Here is a 22,106-nt window from a genome sequence, read left to right on the forward strand (position 1 = left end):
GAAGTGGCCAGCTCTAGGAAGGCTTGTGTCCCAGAGGTCAACACCTTCATGGGTGTGGGGATCAGGGTCCTGCTGGGTTTTTGACTTGGCCTTGACTAGTCAGAGCTCAGGTCTCCACTGCACTCCCAGAACCCCTCAGTGGGCCCGGGACACATGGAGTCTTACACATGAGCCCTGCTTCATTAATGATGTGCTCTCTCCCCGGTCCTCTTGCCCCCGACAGGGTGCTGGGTGCACTGCCCTGGTGGTAGCCGTGGTGGCCCGGAAGCTGGAACTCACCAAAGCAGAGAAGCATGTTCACAACTTCATGATGGACACTCAGCTCACCAAACGGGTAAAACACCACTGTCCATGTCTTAAAGGGAGACCTAAGACCCACCTGGGAGCTAGTCAGAAAGTAGCCACAGTAGGTTAGGGCTGCACCTTGCAGTGGAGGGTGGAGGGAGCCCCAGACACATGCAAACAGCCAGTGCAGAATGGCCACAATGCCTCAATGCTGCAGGCTCCTGTCTTTTCTTAAATCACTGTGCATGGTTCAGGCAACCAAATAATTTCCCTGATAATTAAATCTATAGCCTACAATGATGTAACCTACTCCCTTGCCTAATGGTACCAAGTAAATCACCCAGCATGAGGTGTTTTGGTTTCTGCTTAAATATTTTCATGATTCTCATTAGCAAGGGCACTAGAAAGTCTCTAAAATGATATTGGAAATGTATCTAAATTCAACCCCTAAAAAAAATCATTACAGACAATCACTCCTAAATAATGTTCATCAAAATATCATCATCCAATTTTCCCCTTTTGGGTTTTCCAAATAGTGTTTCTCCCTTGTGCCCTTAGGGAAGTGAGTAAGGAGGGTTAAAAACTGATTAAGCAGGAATGGGGGAGATCATTTACCTGCTAAAAATCTGACATCCCACTGAATTGTCAGAAAAGAAAAGGCCCCTTTAGAAGAGACAGAAGCAAGCCTTCCAGGATAAGAGCAGGCCAAATGAGCAAGGCAGGAGCTGTTTATTTAATGACAGTTATATGGAAAATTCTTTAGAGCTGCAGGCTGAACGAAGGTCAGGAATATGATTTCCTGCGAAAACTCTCCTCTTTCCGAAGTGAGAGAGAAGCAAAAACCTGTGCTGGGGTCTTGGCTACCCTAGCAAGTCTTTCTCATTTAGGATTAAAGTGGGGCTGGGAGACCCATGAGCAGCCAGATTTTGATTGGGGTTTTTGAAAGCTGGAGAAAATATTCAGTGATGAATGTTGTGGCACAGTAAAAATGTGTTTGAAATAGAGACAAAGGCAGGAAGGGAGGAAAAAAAAAAAGAGGGAGAGTGACAGAGGGTGAGCGCGCTCGGGAGGGAGGCAGTGGGGGAGGGGGAAGTTGCCAAGGCCTCTCCAGTTTCTCAGCAGAATTCTTCATGGTGTTTGATTGTTTGGTCTTTGATTACATGTACTGGATTCTTTAACAAGCCTTTTTAAAGATGTTAAGAAGAAAACGTACAGGCAGATATTCTTCTGTGGTTTACATACAGATGGTTATGGATGGTGCATTATGGCACTGAGCTGTCCGTGGTACAAAAGAAAACACAATTTGTAGCATCAAGATGGCAGCATTGAGGGCTGTACCCATGGTAGGCCAGCCGGGTTCCATCCAGTGCCCTACAATTCAGCTGCTTTCCTTCAGCCCCCTACTATGCATGTAGAAGTCATGCTAGGAACTGAACAAATTATCAAAGTTATTAGGGAAAAAATAATCGCTCAGTTGTGTCTCACTCTTTGCTATCCCAGGGACTATAGCCTGCCAGACTCCTCTGTCCATGGAATTCTCCAGGCAAGAATTCCAGAGTGGGTAGCCATTCCCTTCTCCAGAGGATCTTCCCGACCCAGGGATCGAACCCAGGTCTTCTGCATTGCAGGCAGATTCTTTACCGTCTGAGCCACAAATATACTTCCCTCTATTCTTCTGGAACAATGTAGTGTAGGAGTCAAGGACAAGGGTATTTGGCCCCCAAAACCTTCTCAGAAGCTGTTTCTTAGAGCACAGACATTAACAGCCTCTCTGTTTATTCTATTTGCTTTTGAAACCAAGGATATATTTTGTATTTCATGTTATTCCTTTGTCCTCTCCATTTTTCACTCTTTGAATCAGACACTAGAGGAAAATAAAGTTGAAGAAAGCCAGCTCCCTCCTATGACAAGAAAATAAACAAGAATTCTGTGCTATGATTGTAGAAGATGAGGTTGTGGTGGCTAATTTCAGTCTTTCTTTCAAACATATTCTCTAAAATCCTCCTCAAATCTACTTACTTTTTGAAAAGCAGGACTGAAAACCAAATCAACAAATATTTATTGCCCATCTATGTGTACGAGGCACCTTTTTAATCGAATAACATCTCACTTGTCTGAGAACACTTAAATCTGTTGACATGTTCCTTTAATGTCTAATATCTCTTTCCCAGAGAAACAACCAACACAAAAGGGATGGTTCTCACACAGAGAGGATTCTCAAAGCTGGCAGGACTGGAAAGGTTCTTTTACATAACCTCGATTGAAAGGACACTGGCTGTGAGCGTGGCCTGCTCTGGCTTCAGCTCCCCTTCACCTGGTCTCAGAGAAGCCCACCTTCCTTCCCCTGGTGAGGCCTCATCCATCCGTCTTCTCCAAATGGCCCACTGTGTCCAGATGGAGTGGCTCATGGGTCAAACAGATGCTAAGCTTAGTCTAGTCATAAGATCTCAGTGAATTCACAGACAAAGATCCGATCATGGGAGGACTTCATTGGGGCATAATTGCAAACCTCCCAGGAGTGGACAATTAGCAGATTTAACAGATAAAAGCCATCTCTTACAAGTACACGCAGCCTTAACTCTTCAAACATCTAAGCAAAAAACGAAAAAGAGGAATTCTAAGCTATTAATCATTAAAATATTCAAATTGTTCTAGTCTTTATTGGTAATAAAGTCTTCACCCCAGCCTTTACCATTAGAGTCACACTATTTTTATTCATTTATTTCCCAGGGAGGCATGAGCAGGTGGGGTGGTGGTCTGATAGCACAGGGTCCAAACTCAGTTTCTGGTTTTCTGAGTCACACGACTTTTCTTCTCTCACTTGTATAACTTGTCAACCCTGGCGGCAAAATCATTTCTGTATTTAATGCAGTCAGATCTTCCCACATGGACTTTGCAGTGTTACTGCCATTGTTAATCTCGAATTACAATTTACTGCTAATCTCTGGGCTACTAGATAATACATATGTAAATTACACACAGAGAGACTATAAAAAAGATACTAGATCCTCATCTTTTCTCCCATGCAACACTACACATCCCTGTGTCTCTATTTTATGCAATGAAACACATCCATTGCAGCTGGATACCACACCCTGTGTTCTGGGGACACCGAGATGAATAGGAGATAGTCCCTGCCCTCATACTTACTGCCTATCCTCAAAGAGCACCTCTCCTTTCTAAAGAGCAAGGTAGCTGCCCATGTACACACTTGGCTTAAGAGGTACCAGGAGATGTTCTGTTTGCCACGCCCACTCTCCACATCAAATCTGCAGACACCTCCATGGTGTGGTGCCACTAGCTGGGGACTGTTACCTCTTCATTCTTTCCATGAAGGGTTCCTGCTTCAAATACTTCATCCAAGTACATTTCCCCCTGCAATCAATGGGTAAGACAAAAACCAAACCTGTATCTTCCTAACACTAGTGTCTTCTCCTGACTTCCCTATTAAGGACAGCATCATTCTTCCAGTCTCCAGGTCTGAATATTTAGCAGCATCTCTGACTCCTCTCTGCCCTGATACCCACAGGGGTCCAAACAGCTTTAGAGTCTGATTCCACCTGGCTAAACTAGCCTCTCCAGGGCCTCTGCCCACCATACTTCAACCCACCATCTCAATCTTGTGCCATTTCAGTTGCTTGCTACCTTTTCATCTCACCTGGACCTCCCTTGCCCAAGTCATCCTGTACTTTATCCTTGTGACTCTTCTTAGATGCTGAGACTTAGCTCTGCACATGCCACCAACCTGTTTCAGAAACCTTTCTTAGCCCCCCAGAACCTACTGATCAGTGCTAAAGAAAACTTTTCTTTAATTACAAGCATGTGTCAAAGTTTTATCACAATCCTGCTGGGGAAAAAATGTTTTTTTTTCCAGCAGGCTAATTCAAAGGTTTACTCATAGAAGGGGTCTTTTATCAGAAGAAACAATAGTAGTCATTGTTATACTGGGTACAGAAAGTCTGGCTAAAGGACACTAGATTCCTGGCTGACAGCTGGTAGGACCCATGAGTGGATTCCCAGACAGGTCTTAATTTTTTAAGAATTTGTCAGATAATCAATTGAGCAGTTATCAGGAAAGCTAATTGTCCCCAGAAGGGAATTATAAATTATATCACTCACTCAAGTTCTGTCTCAGACAGATTAGGTACAGTTTTTCTTTAACAATAGTTATAGGAACATTGAGTTTTTGAGCTGGAAGTTTCTTAGGGATGAGCCTCTCAGGCCCAGAGATAGGCGAGGGGGCCCCCCAGCCATATGCAGTGAGCTGGGTCCCAGCCAGGGCTGCCGTTTGTTCTCAGGCTGGTAGGTAGCTCTCCAGCCATAACCCAGTGGGTTTCCCAGAACAGTTAGTTCCTTGGAATTCAGAATAGTGGGGAGGGTCCCAGGTCTGCTGGAAGAAAAAGCCACTTTACCTCCAAACAAGCTGAGCATCACATTAATAGCATTATGGAACTAGCCTCCTGAATCCACAGATTCAGGACCATGTTGCTCTGGGGAAAGACCAGACTCCAGCTTTGAACATGGAAGCACAGCCCTGCCTGCTCCCAGCTCCAGTGTCCTGCCAGCCACAGGAGCCCCCATTTCTTAGTGCTCGTTGAGGGCTTCTGGGTGATGCAGGCAGAGGAGCCTGAAAAGGGAATGTGGAATAAGATGGGGGAGGAAGGAGGGAGGCTGTAAGCAGGGAAAGGAAAGAGATGGCAGCCACAGGAAGCCAGCAGGTAGTGTGGGGGTGGGGTGGAGAGTCAGGGTGTGGATGAAGAAGAGGGGATGTCCAGGTATAACAGACAACTTCAGTGGAGCATCTGAAGACAGGCCTGACCTGAGGGCTCTCAGACTGTGATATTACCATCCCTTCAGATTTATTCATCTGCATTCAACCTCTAGAACTTCTTGAAGTTGTCCAAGTCACACCTTCTTGCCAGGCCTGATCTGCCCTCCTCCCTTCCTCCTTCCCCCCTTCTCCATTCTCCAGGTGCAAACACCCTCTCCCTGGGATGGAGTGCTAGCAACATTGTGGGCATGCTGGTATTTCTTCTCTGGGGGACCCACCCGTAGGGCTCCTGGAATTACTCTCCAGGACTCCCTGTGGCTGCTGGAAGCATGGGGAGGCAGGCAAGAAGGGTGCTTCTCCTCCTGCCTCACATGTTCCTCCTGCAACAACCAGCCCCTCTCCTGCATAAGGCAGAGGAGCAGATTACCCTGCAGAGAGGCGGCCAGAGCAAGTCATGGACATGTATAATACCGCCAAGAGCTCAAGGAACAGACATATGTGTTCTGTGTTTTCTTTTGTTGGAGGTGGAGGAAGAAGCTGACATTTGTTGCGGGGGAAGAGCATCAGTAAGGCATCAGGTACCAAGGTGCCGGGCAGCCAGGCTCTATGCTAAGTGTTTGAAGTGCATTCTCATTGAATCAACACTGCAATCCTGTTTCACAGGTCAGGACTTACATCACTCTGTAGCACCCTTCTGTGCTGCAGCTACAGGGTATGCTGGCCCCACAGGATTAGAAGCTCCCTGAGGGCAGAAAGGTTATTGGTTTGTGCCTCCCAGGATTCTTACTTCCTAGAACAGTGTCAGCCCCATCTTTGGGGGTGCGGTAAATGATTTGGGAAGGAATGAATGAGAAAATTGAGTCTCAGAGAGCTTTCCCAACTGGTCCGAAGTGAAGGTGATCATTCATTCATCCCCTTGTGAGGTTTTTCCGAGGGCCAGTGGAGCAGCGTAAACATAAAGTGTTGAGCACAGAGCCGGGCACACAGTAAGCACTCAGTGGATGTTAGCTGTCGGTACTGTATACAAAATCTTAGTTGGATGACTTTCTTGCCCAGGCCCATGAATCTTTGAGCCCTCCCTGAAGTATATAAGTCACTGAGCCTTTTGTCTGGCCACCATCAGAGTGAAAGCACACAGTTTTGGGGACAGAATGAATGGACCCACAGAAACAATTAGCTCATATGCTATGGATTTGGGGGATGGAACAGCCAGTCTTCCATGCACAAACAGCCCTCTTCTAACTATTCCTGAGTCCAATAGATCATGGCCAAGCTTACCCAGACCTTCCCAGTTCCCTGACCCACTCACTCTCACCCTGAAGAGTATCTTTGGGCCCTGATGCCCCTGGCCCATCAGAAGAGCTCAGTAGGTACCCAAACCCCTATCATGAAACAGTGCCTGGGAACCCTGTGAAGCTCAGTGAATCCCAGGAGGGGCACACGACCTCTACCACTTCCCACCCCAGTGATGCCCGAAGCAATCAGCCAGGTGAATTGGAGGGAGAACCTGGTCACAATAGCATTTACTGTCGACTTGGGAAAGCACAGTGCAGTTAAAAGCCTATTTCTTTTTCTCTTGCAGATATTGATCTACTTAGCTTTGTGCCAGGCTGTTTGCTGACAATTAATTCAGAGTCAGCACCAAGGCTCGCGTTTAACATCGCTTTCCCGAATACGCGGGGGCCTCCTGTTCAAACCCATAAAGACGCTGTGACTGCTTCGCTCAGCTACCCAGGCTGTGCTGTGGTTTTAGTACCTTATATTTGGGCTGAAGTTAAGTGCAGGACCTGGACTCCCTGTCCTGTCATATTGCTAAGTGAGGGGTGTGATGATTAAAAACAAATCTAATGTCCTTTCCAGTTCCTTGATCCTGGAAAACAGGAAATAATTTTGTTTGCATAGAGATGACATCTCGTCAGGTCTTTCTTCAGACCACATGAAAACCTTATGCTCTTTTTGGACCTGGCTCTTGTTTTGACTTTGCCATTAGCTAGCTGTGGGATTCTGATCCTCACATCCTATCTCTGAAACTGCCATTTCCTCATATTCTCAGCGGGGATTTGGGCCAGATGATGATAACTAACACCTTTATGGTACTTTATAGTTTCTATAACACTTAAATTCACGTTGACTCAGTTTGCCATTTATAACTTTATGGTCTTGGTCTGTGTCTCCGTTTCTTCATCTGTAAAATGGGGATAATATGAGTACCTGCCTGAGAGGGTTGTTGTGAAGATTAAATGCATTTGCACATATGTAATCTGGTGCCCGGTAAATGTTCACTCTTGATCTCAGCACCATCAGCACCATGGTAATTGCCTCCTAGGGGCCTCAAAACAACCCTTAAGGTAAGGATTTATTTTTCCCATCTTATGGATAATTAAGCACTTACTCCTAAACTGGCAGAACAAGGATTTACTGCAGGTTTTCCAATTTCCAGTACTGGTTCCCCACCAACACAGAGACCGTTGTCAGGGGCTCATCCACGCTGATGTTCCGTGCCTTTATCAGTGTTCCAGGGATGAGACTTGAATAACTGGGGCTCTGCCAATCACCCTAAATGCTGGGGCAGTCTTTTCCCTCCTATTCTTCTGGGAGGCTCTCCTAGGAGGCTACACGCCTAGGAAAACTGAAGAAACCACCTGGCAAGTTGCCCTCTCCCTACAGAAGGGCGGTGAGAGGATGCCCTCCACAGAAAGAGGGCCTTCCCTTCTACGCTGCCTCTTTTGTCAGGAGGCTGACGTCCACTCTAGCCCCTGGACAGAACCCCCGTGATGACCCTCACCCCTTCCTCCCCCCTCCTCACCTGAACACTCACCATTTCCAGCTTCTACTCACCACCACCTGCTTCCTCTCAGGCAAGAAAGTGCCAGAGGTGGGCAATTAAGTCATTTTAAACCATTTTCATGGTAGATTTTTACTGAGCAGAAAAGCAGTATTTATGTCACTTAGACATTTCTGAGAAGACCTAGCTGTTCTTTTAGAACATCACTTTAGCGCCAATGAAAAATATATAATCCAGCCTTCGTAATAAATTTTTAAAACACACACACAAAAGTTATCAGCCTACAAAACAATGTTTCCTAGGCCTTCCCACACATCTCAGTATTTTAACAACGTCCCATCTGTTGATGTCAGTCTGAAGAAGCAGGCCTGTACTCTCCAATTTTATTAAAATCTTTTCTGGCTAGTAACCTGATTTCTACTAGGCTGGCCTACTTAATTCCAGGCCCTAGGCCTGTGGGCCTGTGCCAATGTGCATGGCTGATAGAAATGGGAATGGTTCATCAAAAATCTGTTTAGCTTGTGCTTAATAAGAAATGTTTCCTCTTGCTCTTGTTACTAATTGCTGAAGATGTCTGTGTTTGGATTAAAACTTTGTCCCCTGCCATCTGGATGCCATTGATATGTCTCAGTTCCATCGTGAGCTGGATGATATCAGTGGTTTCCATGTCAACAGATGACAGCGTCATATGTGGAAATGTGTGATTGCAGTGCAGAGAAGGAGCCAGTCTGCGGAAGGAAGCAGCTCTGGTTTCACACCAAAATATCTTCACTGATTTGCAGACCCTTCTTGGAAATGATGTCAGTTTTATGCCAATTATACTTATATGTAAAGTTGCAGTGTAACTGTTTTGGGCCATTTGGGAAAAGAGACCGTGGACTTGTTGATACCTAGAGCTCCATTTGGTGGGAAAGATCTCCTCAAAGAGGCCTTGTAAAATCTCCAGCTGAAGTGAAATAAGCTAGACAGAGAAAGACAAACACCGTATGATATCACTTACACGTGGAATCTAAAAAAGACAACAAACTAGTGAATATAACAACAACAACAAAAAGAAGCAGACTCACAGATAAAGAGAACAAATTAGTGGTTCCCAGTGGGGAGGCGGGCGGGGTGACATAGGGGCCGGAGAGTGGGGGATACGAACTATTGAGGGTAAGATAGGCTCAGGGATATATAGGGCAACATGGGGAGTATAGCTAAGATTTTGTAATAACTGTAAGTGGAAAGTAACCTTTAAATTTTTTAAATAAATTTTAGTTAAATTTTAAACAATTTTTAAATGAATACAATCTCTAGCTGATAGGAAATCTGTTTACTCTTGGAATCCAAGAAATGTACCATGTGCACTAAATAAAAATCCCATGTAGAGCATGGAACTCTGCATCTAAGGGCAGCAGTGGTACATATTTATCTATTCAAAGTGTACCCCAGGCCTCCAGGTCTCTGTAAGACAGCCTATCTAAATATAGCAACAGCAGTGGCGAGGCAGTCCCAAAATCATTAAGAAAGAGACAAGAGGCACTCCTCAACTTCAGCCTCCAGTCTACTGTGTGCAATACAGGATTAATGAGAGATGAATTTTCATCATCCTTTCTAAGAGTTCACGATTTGATTCAGGAAAAAAATCATTACAGACTCATTTCCTTGCCAAATTGACTCTATCAGCAGACCCCCCCCCAAAACATGTCATGTGAACCTAGGAAAACTCACCTGATAGTAACCTGCTTATTTACTTTTCCTTAGATCAAGAATGCTGCAGCCAATGTCCTTCGGGAAACATGGCTAATCTATAAACACACGAAGCTGCTAAAGAAGATTGACCATGCCAAAGTCAGGAAGCACCAGAGGAAGTTCCTCCAGGCTATCCACCAGTGAGTATGCCAGGGCGGCTAAGCCACCAGATGACCAAATGAGAAGTGGTGGGTTCCCCAGAGCCGCATCTGTATCTTCTCATATACTTAGAGGAGTGGGAGAAATCTATTCTGTTCCACTCAACAAGCACAGGGGGTGGTGAACTGGATCCAGATCAGTCTGTTTATTCATTTATTGCACCTGCCACTGCCAGGCTTTGGACAGGCTGCCATGGAAGGTAAAAATTAGATAAGAGCCTCAGGGAACTCTCAGAGTCTACATGTGCACACATACATCACATTACAACTGGAAGCAGAACAAATTGTGATCAGTGCTTTCTATAAGCTAAGTATTTTAAAAAGTATAGTGGATTTTTAAAAGTAGAGGATGAAAACATTTAGTCTGACCTGGAAGTTTCGGGAAACCCTGAAAGGCTGAGCATAAGACCTTCAAGGTGGAAGTCACAGCCTTGTTAAAGGCATGGAAACTGGGACATGATCTGAGAGTGGTGCGCAAGCTATAGGGACTAGAGGCGAGCACGCATGGAGATGAGTTTGCTTTCTTGGGGACCTGCCAAGCCCTTGATTCTGGTCAGTCATCACCCATGTTTGAGGTCCTGGGCTGGGTTCCAAAACCAGATGAACTGACATGGATGTGGAATCAGCTGGTGGGGCTGAACCCAGCATGCACTTGAAGAGTATGGCTCTTACGACTCTTTCCCACAGACTGAGGAGCGTCAAGATGGAACAGAGGAAGCTGAGTGACCAAGCCAACACCCTGGTGGACCTTTCCAAGGTGAGTAGCAGAATCCAAAGACCCCATAAAAGGTTCTCAGACGCTGGCCTTTCATCTCCTCAGGTGAGGCTGTGAAGAAGTGGCCGTGGCTAAACTGGACAGAGCAGAACCAGGAAAGTAAAGGCCATTTCCTCCTTCCTTAAAAAATAATCTAGGTTCAAGTTCTTGACATTTGCAAGCTGCTAGTGTGTATTATTGACTTTGAAAACCTGGCATGTATTTCTTCAATTCTATCGCTTAGGCAGGCTTTGCTGGGAATTGATTGACCGACCTACTAAGTCTTTTTGGTATGTTGCTTGATTAGCTGTACACTGAGTTTGCACAGGGTGAAGCACACTGACAAGACCAAATGGTGATGATGGTGATGCTGCTTGTCTAGGTCACACCTAGAAGGATCCTTCTGGTTTGTGGTTATAATTGTAAGTTCATTTTCCTGCATGCTTCAGTCCTTACAACTCAGCTTTTCTGGCCTCCCGTCGGGAATGGGGGGAGATGCATTTCTTTCTACCTCACAAAGATGCCAAAGAAGAGAGCCCTCCTTTCAGAGCCCTACAATTGTTCTGCATTTCTGGCCCTGAACTGCCGCAAATACTGTAAAGAAACTTGCTCCTTTTGCGAATCTCTGGAGTGAAAGAATCGGAGGGTGCACCGCTGGCAGAGCTGAGTGTAGGCGCCACTGAAGGAAAGGACCTCCCCTCCTCAGCTCCTCCTCCTCGTTGTCTCTTGATAGAAATTGTGTGTCAAGTGTATAGCCCAGGGCCAGGCTGGCAGAACATTCCAGCAGATATCAATTATCATCACGGAACACGTTCCCTGAGTAAGCAAGAGAAACTCCCTCAGGCAAATTAAACCCCCTTTGAAAAGAGGGTGTAACCAGAGAAATTGCCGGTTCCTGGGCCAAGTGCAGTGCCTTGTTCAATGAAGGGATCAGGCCAGAGAAAGGATCTCCCAAGCTTGGGAGGACTTTAATCAGGGAATATGTGGCTGGCATGGGTTGGGAGAAGCCCACAGGCCTGTTTGTCTTTGCAGGGGGTGCTGAGGTAGACTGAGGTTTCCTGCGAGCCTGGAGGAGGCAAGGATGTGAATGGCATGCCCGAATGCAGAAGGGAACCCCTCACCAGGGTCTAGCGTGCGTTGCTCAACACTCTTGGCTTCTAGTGTCGGAAACCCTTTGGAAGTAGGTTTAAAAATGTAGGTGTTTATTTTAAGAATACAAGGAAGTCTCATTCCAGGCAGAACCTCAGGGCAGGCATGTGGTCAGACTTCAGGAAGGAACTAACTAGAAGTGGACATCACCCCAGGAAATAGGTGCCCACCCTCTCTTCTCTCTCGTGTTCAAGTGCCTGCATCAGTTCTCTTTCTTCCTCTCCCCCATCTCCTGACAACTGTCTATGCCCCTTGTCTCCATGGCAGGCCCCTATCCAGAGAGTCCATGTTCTGGTTCTAGCCACAGGCAAAGACAAATTGACTGGCCTCCTATTGGTGTTAATTCTAAATTCGCAGAAGGGATGAGATGACTGGCCGGTTTGGGTCACATGTCCACCGTCAAACCAATCACCTGAGGCCAGGAGGAGGGTCAGATAAGGCAAACATTGCTGGGGAACCCGCGCTGGGGGATGCAGGAATGGTCCACCAAGCCCCAAAATATTTCTTTAACAAGCAGCCATATTTCTGCCTTCACTGTCCCCTGGCAGGACACTCTGTGGCTGGAGTTTTCCTGGAAATAGTGGATACCCTGGACTTTCAAGTCTGCATTTCTTCATTGTCAGTCACTGCCTATCACAGAGATGGGGCCCCCTCCCGAGCAGACTGGGTGAAGCAAACTCCATGAACTGGAAAGAGGCTTACAGAAACTAAACCATCAATAACTGGAAAGAAAGGGTGTGGAGGAAAGGGTTAAGGGAAGGTGTCTGCTGGGCTGCAGGGGTGGTGTGAACTCTGCCACGCTTCATCTTTCCTCCCAGGAAGCTCAGCCAAGGTCCTGGCAGCAGCCTAGCATCTTTCACACTGGTCCACATTCCCCCCTGGCATCTTGTCGCCAAGCAACAAAACAGGGGAGACAATAATAACACGGTGTTCTCTCCTTTTCTCTCTGTGCTTTGTCCGCCCAGCTCACCACTTCCCACCCCTGTCCTGTGGTCCTCTCGAGATTAAGAAAAGAGCATGTGGCCTCCAAATATCACTTCCTCTACGGAAGAGCTCTCTTGTAGGGTGGCAGAGCTGGGGGGCCAGGGAGGGGTGTGCTGGGGCTCTTTATACCTAGCTTCAGTGTCTTCCATTGAGATGTAAAAATCCTTCCCCACATCTGAAGCTCAACTGATCAGATAAGGTGATATCTGCGAAAATGCTCCAAGAACTATAATGGTTCTGCATGTGGTAGTTCTGATTAGAAATCTAGATGAGGAAACCAAGATCCCAAGGAACAAAGAGACCATCCCAAGATCGGTCTGTTGGTGAGCTGCCGCGCTGGGGCCGAGACCCGGGGGGCCCAGACTCAGTCCAGAGCTCGTCAGGGTGCCCCTGCAGGCAAATCCATTTGCGGTTTTGCACATTCCGGGAAGAACATCTACCTTGAGGAGCTTCTGTGAATGTTAATTAATGAAGGAAGCACTGCCACCCCTAAACTCACCCTCTCCTCCAAGAGGACCACAGTAGAGTCCTGCCCTGGAGAAGTCACAGCTGCCTCATTCCTTCTGGGGCTGCAGCCAATTTCCTGGTGGGAAGGTATCATACGTGCGTGCTTAGTTGCTCAGTCACGTTCGACTCCGTGCAACCCCATGGACTGTAGCCCGCCGGGCTCTTCTGTTCATGAGGTCTCCCATGCAAGAATACTGGAAGGGGTTGCCATTTCCTCCTCCAGGGGATCTTCCTGACCCAGGGATTGAACACACGTGTCCTGCACCTCCTGCATTGGCAGGCGGGTTCTTTACCATGTGCCACCAGGGAAACCCTGGGAAGGTATCACTACATTCTCAACCCCCCTTCTCCTATCTCCTCTCTGGCATCTCACATTTTGCCACCTCTAACTCTTTTTCATTCACCTCACTTCCTACTCCCTTGGCCCCTGCCTGCACCCATGGTTTCTGCATCTTCCTGAAGTAACTTGAAATTTCAGGTGAAATAGGATCAGAATGTCACTGGCAAATGACCAGAGCCACAGTACCTGCAGGTGAGGGTTGAAGGGTACAAAGCAACCGCAAACCCAACTCTGCCCTTGCAGCCACAGAAACACCCAACAACGTGTTCCTGAAGTCTCCCAAGAATCTTGCTCCCAAGTCTGATGCCATTTGTTAATTTGCAGGGAGAAATGTGACTGTCATGTTGATAAAGTCCCTACAGACCAACTCAGGAAGCCAAATTATAACCAAAAAGTTGCCTGATAAGAGTAGAGTCAGAACCATGGTGGTACTGAATGGAACAAAAGTGGTTTCATTTCAATTAAATGAATTGAATTTGAGGGATCATTAGATGTATAGTGGGCAGGACTTTGTACTGAGAGGGGGGCCGGGAGAGGATGGTGCCCAGGTTTCAGGTGGGAGCAGCTTGAGTGAATGGCCTCTCCTGGAGATAAGGAGCACTGGCAGAGAATAGAGGCAGAACGGAAGATGGGGCACTTGGCATGAGTTGCGTTTGTTTAGTACTCTGCTGACCTGGTTTATAACTTCAGGCTTGGAAGACAAGTTTATTAGTCTCAAGTTGTATTTTATTTTCAGTTCCCTGGAGGTACCCCATGTTTGCTCCCCTGCTCTCATGACCTCATTCAGGGTTCATTCACAAAAACTTACTGAGCACCTGCTCTCCAGAGCAGGCCCTGGGCTGGGCCCCCACAGGACTCTTCCCTCCTTTCCTTCAGCCACTCAGGTCTCAGTGGGAAACACTGGGAGATCGTCTAGTTATATGGAAATAACTTGTGATACAAGAGGTCTTTTCCCATCAGTTAAACTTTTACGTTGGCTGAAGAATGGAAAGGTAGAGGTTTTCCCCTGAGACAGCACTTCATTCATTCATTAGTTCTACCAACAGCTTTTGGTGCTGACCATGTGCAACAGACCCCCTTGCTAGACATATCTGTGAATATTTATTCATCAAAAAATGTTAGCTGAGCATCTCCTATGTGCCAGATACTGTTTTAAGTCTTTGGGACCTGTCAGTGAACACAACAGGCAAAGGTCCCCGCCCTGGAGATTTCCTTCTAGTGGGAGAGGACAGACAACAACAATATGCAAAAGAAATAGCAGATAGTTAGTGTATTAGAAGATGGCATCAAAGAAAGGAAAGCATTGAGCAGGGTTAGCAGGTCAGGAGTGCAGTGGGGACAAGGTGCCTTATTAACAAAGGTGTGTGGGGGGGATTTTGTTTTAATTGGAGTCTACTTGCTTTACAACGTTGTGTTATTTTCTGCTGTACAGCAGTGTTAATCAGTCATATGTATACATATATCCCCTCCCTCCTGCCCCCATCCCACCCCTCTAGGTCATCACAGAGCACCAATATGAGTTCTGTATGCTATACAGCAGCTTCCCACTAGCTATCTGCTTTAAACATGGTAGTATATATATATATCAGTGCTACTCTCTCAATTTGTCCCACCCTTTCCTTCTGTGGGGAGGTGATTTTTAAGGGAGGTTTAGAGGAGGTGAGGCTGTCAGCCATGGGATGTGTACGGGGTGAGTACTGGTGATGGGCGGGTCCCTGGGACACTGGGAGTTGGGGGGAGAGCAGGATGTTTACTGGGGGGCAGTGTCAGGACTGGACCTGTCAGAGAGAGAGGGAGGTAGAACGTGGCAGAAAGAGAGTCTGAACCGTGATACGATAGACAAAGTCCTCGACCGGCCCACGGGAGTTCCCAAGGTGGACTGGCCCTGCAGGGGTGTCCCAAATTGAGGCGCTGTCCCTTCTTGACCAGGCAGGAGAGGCGCTATAATCTCTGCAAGGCGGCTCCCTTTCACTGCAACTCAGGCCACAGTGAATTTCATCAGATAATCATACATTCTGGCTGCTATGTTGAAAGGGGGGGGGGGCGGAGCAATGACTTCATTACTATGTGTAGTTATTATTAACTTCTATTTTGTAAGGAAACCAAGGTTCAGAGAGTTTAAGGGACCTGAGGGAAGGCACATCGTTAGTGAGCAGCATACATGTACTTGAACCCTGGCCTACCAATGATGAGTCTATTGCATTGTCCACTCCTTGCCTCAGAGCCGTCTCTTTTTAATCAGTAGGTGTCGTTGCTGTATGAGCTGAGAGGTTGGATGCAGTAAGAAACTGAGGACACATTAGGGACTTGTTCTATTTCAGAAGTGCTGCTTCTTTTCCATCCTACCTATTTTCTGATATATTTTTATAGTAATATGCATTATTTTTGTAATAAGACAATGACAACATAAAAAACACTGTGTCACTGGAGCCTCCATGTCTGTAAGAAAGTAAACGGCTTCTCCATCCTTGGCCAGAGCAGACACAGCTGATGTGGAAGCTGGTCCCTGGAGAGTGGTCTTTCCACTGTCATCTGGAGGAGTATCTCATTTTTCTCATCACAGATTCCCCTGTGATGACCTGTTGTCTTCCCATCTCTCACCTCTCCATCTCCCCAAACAGATGCAGAATGTCATGTATGACTTGATCACAGAACTCAATGATCGGAGCGAAGACCTGGAGAAACAGATTGGCAGCCTGGAGTCTAAGCTGGAGCACCTCACCGCCAGCTTCAATTCCCTGCCCCTGCTCATCGCCGACACCTTGCGCCAGCAGCAGCAGCAGCTCCTGTCTGCCCTCATGGAGGCCCGGGGCGTCAGCGTGGCGGTGGGCACCACCCACACCCCACTCTCCGACAGCCCAATCGGGGTCAGCTCCACCTCCTTCCCGACCCCATACACGAGTTCAAGCAGTTGCTAAATAAAACTCCCCACTCCAGAAGCATTACCCATAGGTCTTAAGATGCAAATCAACTCTCTCCTGGTCACTTTGCCATCAAGGAACATTTCAGACCAGGGATCGTAAAGAAGAGACACCGAGCTAATTAACTAACTCATGTTCATTCAGCGTGCTTGGTTTGATATGCCTTGAAACCAGAAATCTAATCTCTGTTTAGGTGCCTCTACTTGGGAGCAGGAAGAGGAGATGACAGGAAGCGACGCCTCTGGCAGGGCCCTTGCTGCAGAGTTGGTGGAGAACAGAAATCCACGTTCAATCTCAGGTCTTCACGTGGGGAGGGGTGGGGGGTCAGATGCACTGAAGTAGCCAACAGTGAAGCCAGCCTGGAGGTGGGTCCTGCTGGGGGGAGGGTGTGGTATCAGGCTTGGGAGATGGGTTCCTCACCCTTGGGGTCCTCCAGCCCACCGCTTTCCTTTCCTTTTGTCTAAGGAAGCCCCCAGAGGACAAAAGTAAGAGAGAGCTGCTCACAGCTTGCCAAAACAGATGTTCTTTCCTCCCATCCCTTACACAGTTATAAAATTTAGACTGAAAGAAAAATTGATGAATAAAAAGCCAGACTCTCCATTCAATATTAACACTCATATAAACCCATGTATTTGCAAGCGTGTGCATGCACACACACACAGACACACACACATCCCACATTCAACCCAGGTCTTTTCTTGTTTGCACTTGACCCAAGTAAAGAGGGACCTGGTACCTTACTCTGCACACAGTAGGCACTCTCTAAATGCACATTGAGTTGGTCTGAATCTGGATGTGGGTGCTGTCAGTTCAGTGGGTTTGCTAGTGTTGCCACATTCTGAGCTTCACTGAAGACGCAGGTCCCTTCAAATACAAAACAGGGTACACCATGCTTGCTCTGAGATGAATGACAAGCCAAAATTGGCATTCTGGAGAGATAAGCAGCCTTCTAAAAATAACAGCTTCTGCAGAGTTTTCATCTTGTATCCAAACAAGCTGTGTTCCACAGGAGTGCATGATCAGGTGTATGGATATGAGGGCAGGGGAACAGGATCTGTGCACGCACGCACACACATGTGTGAATAGGTGCAACCCCAGGATACCTTCATGAATAGAAGTATTGTCTGGGGGTTTGTTCAGTAATATTTATCCAGTAACAGTTTTCCAGCCCCAGATGTTAACAGCACAAAGGTGTCAAGGGCCTCACATGAGAGCTGGGAGGAGAAGTGAGGATGAGTGACCCAGGTGGTCCCTTCTATGTGACCTAAAACCATGTCAAAGTGCAAGGTTTTGAAGATAAAGGGAGCCCTTAGGGAACGTTGTGGGTAGGATAAGGTGACATAGATTTGTCAGTAGCCTATTCCTATTGTGCCACCTTTATCTTGGTGCAAAAATTATTGTAATACTTCTCCAACTTCAAGAGGCTTCAGAAACATTCAGATCCAGTGTATGACAGGAATTGTGAGGACAGGGCATCCGGATGCAAGATATTTTTCTCATACCATCATCTAACTATACATAATGCTTGTGATGTGAAAACCATCCATCTAGTCATCACATTTTTCATTCCAAGATCTCTGACTTCTGCTTGTGGGGACTTAAATGATGCTGTAGGGAACATTTCATCTGTTTAGGGTAAAACGAAGGATATCATTTGTGGTGTAGATGTGGGGTATCACAGGACATCATCGCCTTTCTGAAAGCAGAATCTAGCTATGGAGACTTCTACAGCTCTGGGCCTGGTCTTCTAAGGAAAAAGGATTCATCAGACAGCAAAAGGTAGACAACCCTAGGAAGGCCACTCTTTCAAGAAGATCTGGTCTCTTGTTAAATTTCTTCTTTTATCTTTTTTATTGCTGTTGTTCTTCCCTCGATGGCCTCATTTTTATCTCAATAACTCCTTTGAGCATTTTCCTTGGTTGTTTTGTATACCATAGATGCCACACTTACTGCTGGCTTTTCTTTTACTTGTTATTTTACCTATTGATTATCTAAAAGATCCGTACCTTTTTTTATGTCCCAAGAATGGTGCTCCTGTTTATAGTGACAGCTGAAAGTATAAACAGACAGATAAGTAGAGGAAATAACCATGTGTTTTCTTTGTGGCATTAGTTCATTTCACAGTGTGAAAAGCACTGACAGGTCAACCTGAGCGTGCCAATCTCAATCATCTAAACTGCAGCCCTCAACTCTTAATTCCTAGTCACTCTTCCCATTCCCCAGGTAGCCCTATGGTGTGTGTGTGTGTGCACACATGCACATGTGCATATGTAGGGATTTAATTTGAATTTCAAACCAACGGCATGCAAGATTCCACTGCTACTCCTCCTGCCAAAAAGTATGTGCAGACTGTCACTGACCCATTGTTGTCTATGGGTGGCTCTTCTTTAACCCATCACTAATGCTGTTCACTTGGGTAAATCCTAATGACCAAGCTAGCAACACTAGCAAAGAGAGTGGCTGGAGATACTTTCAGTAACAGCAGTCACTGGTATCCTAGAAACACACGGACTTTGTAGTGTGACTAGACCTATTGGTAGTGCAATAGCTAAGTATGGTTTTTCTCCTTGGGAAAAGAGTACTTACTCATCAAAAAAAAAAAGATAGAATTCGCTTGTTGACCCTCCAGTGGTAAATGGGACGCTGCTTCTCTGCACTGCTATTTCAGCTTTAGGTGGGGAAGTTACCCATTCTCCTGCAAGTACAATCAACCTTTGATGACTTAGGTATCGATTATCCAGGATGTCACCCACCCTTTTCCTTCCTACAGCCCATCTTTTGGCTAAGTCTACTGCACCTTAGCATTACAGTCAGATGGGAAAGGGGGGCGGGTGGGTTTTCATGTCACAACTTCTTGTCCTGTAATTTCAAGTTTGGTGGTAGAGGAGATTTAATTATCTACTCAAGAGTTGGCTATATGAAAAAACAATTAATTATGGTAACCTCACTCCAGTACTGAACTGATTGAGTTCTTCCCCCTCCTGGAAGTCAGACCCAGTGGCCAAGCCCCTCCTATAATCTCTGTGTTAACTCAGTGTCAGATCAAAGTATACTCTGATATTCCCTAAAATATCTAGACACTTGAATTAAAAATACAGAGCCACCCCCTCATTGCTTAAGCCATATTATAGCTTCACGTACTGTAAAGGCAGGGATGTATGTGATTACTTAAGACCACCAATCTCAGTGGAATTTCAGGACAGAACATCAGTTGGTAAGTTATACCAGACTAGGGGCTCACCTCTCCTTAGATTGAAGTCCAAATAAAAATCTGCATCATTGGATCAAAGGCCACATATGTGTGATCATCATCAATAAATGATCATAAAGTATCTATGAACTGCTCTTGCCATCCTCATAATATGTAACTTCATGACATCATATCTCTAGAAAGGTATAATACAATGCAAAAGAGCAAGAGGGGTAAGGCCTTGAATCACCACTAACTTCTGACCTCAGCAAGTACCAGTGGTGTAACAATAATCTCGTAAGTGAGAAGGTATAGAAAATGTATGCACAAGTAAATTCTAAAGTGTTGAGCAAGTGCAAACTGTTGTTGTATATTAAAGGCCGGGAAGAAACAATATTGAAGAAATAATGATTTTAATACATTTGGGGCTTTCCCCTTTGATTTATTATAATTTCTTATGAATAAATCATGATGGAAGAGAATAAATCTAGAGATACAGAATCAGAATAAATAAAAGTCTAACATTGGATCCACATCTCTGGCCAATGAATATAACGACCTCAGACCTCAATTTCTCTAAACTTATAATGAAGATAACGATTAATGTTCTTAAGTGTGAAATAGTCAATAGATTTTAAAATGGAATCACTATTGTCAACAACACCAGCCCAAACCAACTCTGTCTAGTCCACACTTTGGTGTTGCCTCAGAATGTACTCAGTAGTTACCAAAAAGTAATTCTTACATATTGACCTATGTGAAATTCACAGGGAGAGAAGCATGGGATTAGCACCTAGTCCCAAGACCTCTCTCCTCCTTCAGAGTGTACCTTATCAAACAGTGCACCCCAAATTAAGGATCAGTGTTTCATTCCAGAACCCATGGTGTTGCTACCATCACAGTTCCAAATTGAGACACTATGAAGTCATTGCACTACCAGTAGGTTATTGCTCTTTTAAAGTTACTGCTTTTAAATCATAAAGTATATCCCCAGTTTTGCAGTCATCCCACTTCCCTAGATGTTGCTTAGAAGCAGATGAAGGCTCTGTCAGTCGTCATTTTGCTGCCCCGGTTGACTCGGCACGCATGCGGTTTCAGTACCTTAGACAGCTACCTGATGGCTTCCTGGTAGGCGGGAACAGCCTCTTCCCTTCCCATCCTTCCGCTACAGTCGGTCGGCTTAATGACACCCTGGACAGTATCCCTTCCTTCTCTACGGCCGCCAAAGTAAACATTGTGGGAACGGGATCACTGATACCACTAAGAAAGGAATGTTACAGGGATAGCAATATTAAGTGTCTGCCTCTGGTAGTAGAATATAGGTGAGTTGCTCTTCATCCTGAAAGTTTGTGCCAAGCTGCATGAATAGAAATTAACACTAAACTCCTGTCAGACAAGTAATATGTAGATTTTTACTAAAATAGACTGAGGCTTTTTAAAAAGTTCTCAGTGGAATGGTATAGAAATATATACAGATAGAGAAAAAAATAACTGTGATCTTTTTCCTTACACCATTACTGGAAATGCCCAAATATGAACTGGATTTCCCTCTGAACAAAACCATTATCAAATCTTCAACGTATGACCTCCAAATCTAGGTGCCAAGTGCCCTGCCACAGTTGTTTACACACCTGAGAAACATGTTCTGGAAACTGTACTCTTGGGCTTGGACCATGTGTTGAGACAAACAAAACAGATGTTGTGACCAACCAAGCTGATGGAGGAAAAGCACAAAATTTAATACCAACCTATATAGTTCAGATCCCAAAGAGATGCTGAATTTATAGCCAAAAAATTTTTTTTGACAAATCAAATATCAATCTGATCGGAACAACCAACATGAAAGTTCACAGAAGAAAGACAGGGAATAAACAACATTCTCTAGCTGTATCATATTTTCTCAGTTTTTGAATCTCAACCAGGACTGATCTACCTTCATCAGACACACTTTTTAATGGCGCAACAACTCAGTATTGGTCCCAGACTCTCCATTCTGCACTGACCAGAGGAGAACAACAAAAGAGAGAAGCAGGATGTCAATGGAGGAAATATATCCATGGCGAACTCAGAAACTGATGTGTTATATATTCAGAATCAGATGAGCTTCAATATGAATTTGCATCTTGCCTCTGTACTGCTTGCTATTTTTTAATGATAGGAGAAAGTATAAGTTTATTTTAAATATGAAATATATTGCTATATTATAAAATATATTGTAACTTTCAATTAACATTTTGTATCAAACTTGTCTTTAGCAGGTACAGTGTCAACCTGCTCTCCCAACGACTGTTTCTGAGTACACATCACTGTTAGTGATTGCCTGACACCCAGACCAAGGGTCCTCAGCCTACTGAACTGCCACATTCTAATTCTCTGAGACCTGACTAATAGAGATAAAATAACATTATACCCCACTTAGAAGACTAATTCTACCCTAAATTCTTTCAAGCCATTTCAGAAGAGATTTTAAAAGCCATCGCTCCTTTAGTAGCTGTGCAAAGCCAGTTTAATTAAAGTGCAGGCTCTTT

At 45.4% G+C, this 22,106-nt stretch overlaps 1 protein-coding gene across 7 annotated transcripts in view; it reads left to right on the plus strand.

The window, feature by feature from the left end:
* Window positions 1-16,961, plus strand: part of KCNN3 (potassium calcium-activated channel subfamily N member 3) — a 168,505-nt gene extending 151,544 nt beyond the window's left edge. For 3 of the 7 annotated variants that reach the window (XM_081494609.1, XM_081494608.1, XM_081494613.1), the window contains 4 exons: window positions 224-334; window positions 9,588-9,715; window positions 10,421-10,490; window positions 16,089-16,412. In XM_081494609.1, coding sequence (XP_081350735.1) covers window positions 224-334; window positions 9,588-9,715; window positions 10,421-10,490; window positions 16,089-16,385 — 606 coding nt within the window. In that variant the 3' untranslated portion in view covers window positions 16,386-16,412. Of the gene's footprint in view, window positions 1-223; window positions 335-9,587; window positions 9,716-10,420; window positions 10,491-16,088; window positions 16,413-16,581 lie in introns of those variants that run through there. The other 4 variants (XM_081494611.1, XM_081494614.1, XM_081494612.1 and 1 more) reach the window with 2 other exon arrangements.
* Window positions 16,962-22,106: the final 5,145 nt, after the last annotated feature.

Source organism: Giraffa tippelskirchi, chromosome 5 (genome assembly GCF_054371585.1).
Source record: "Giraffa tippelskirchi isolate mGirTip1 chromosome 5, T2T-mGirTip1v1.2.pri, whole genome shotgun sequence".
NCBI classification, from domain to species: domain Eukaryota; kingdom Metazoa; phylum Chordata; class Mammalia; order Artiodactyla; family Giraffidae; genus Giraffa; species Giraffa tippelskirchi.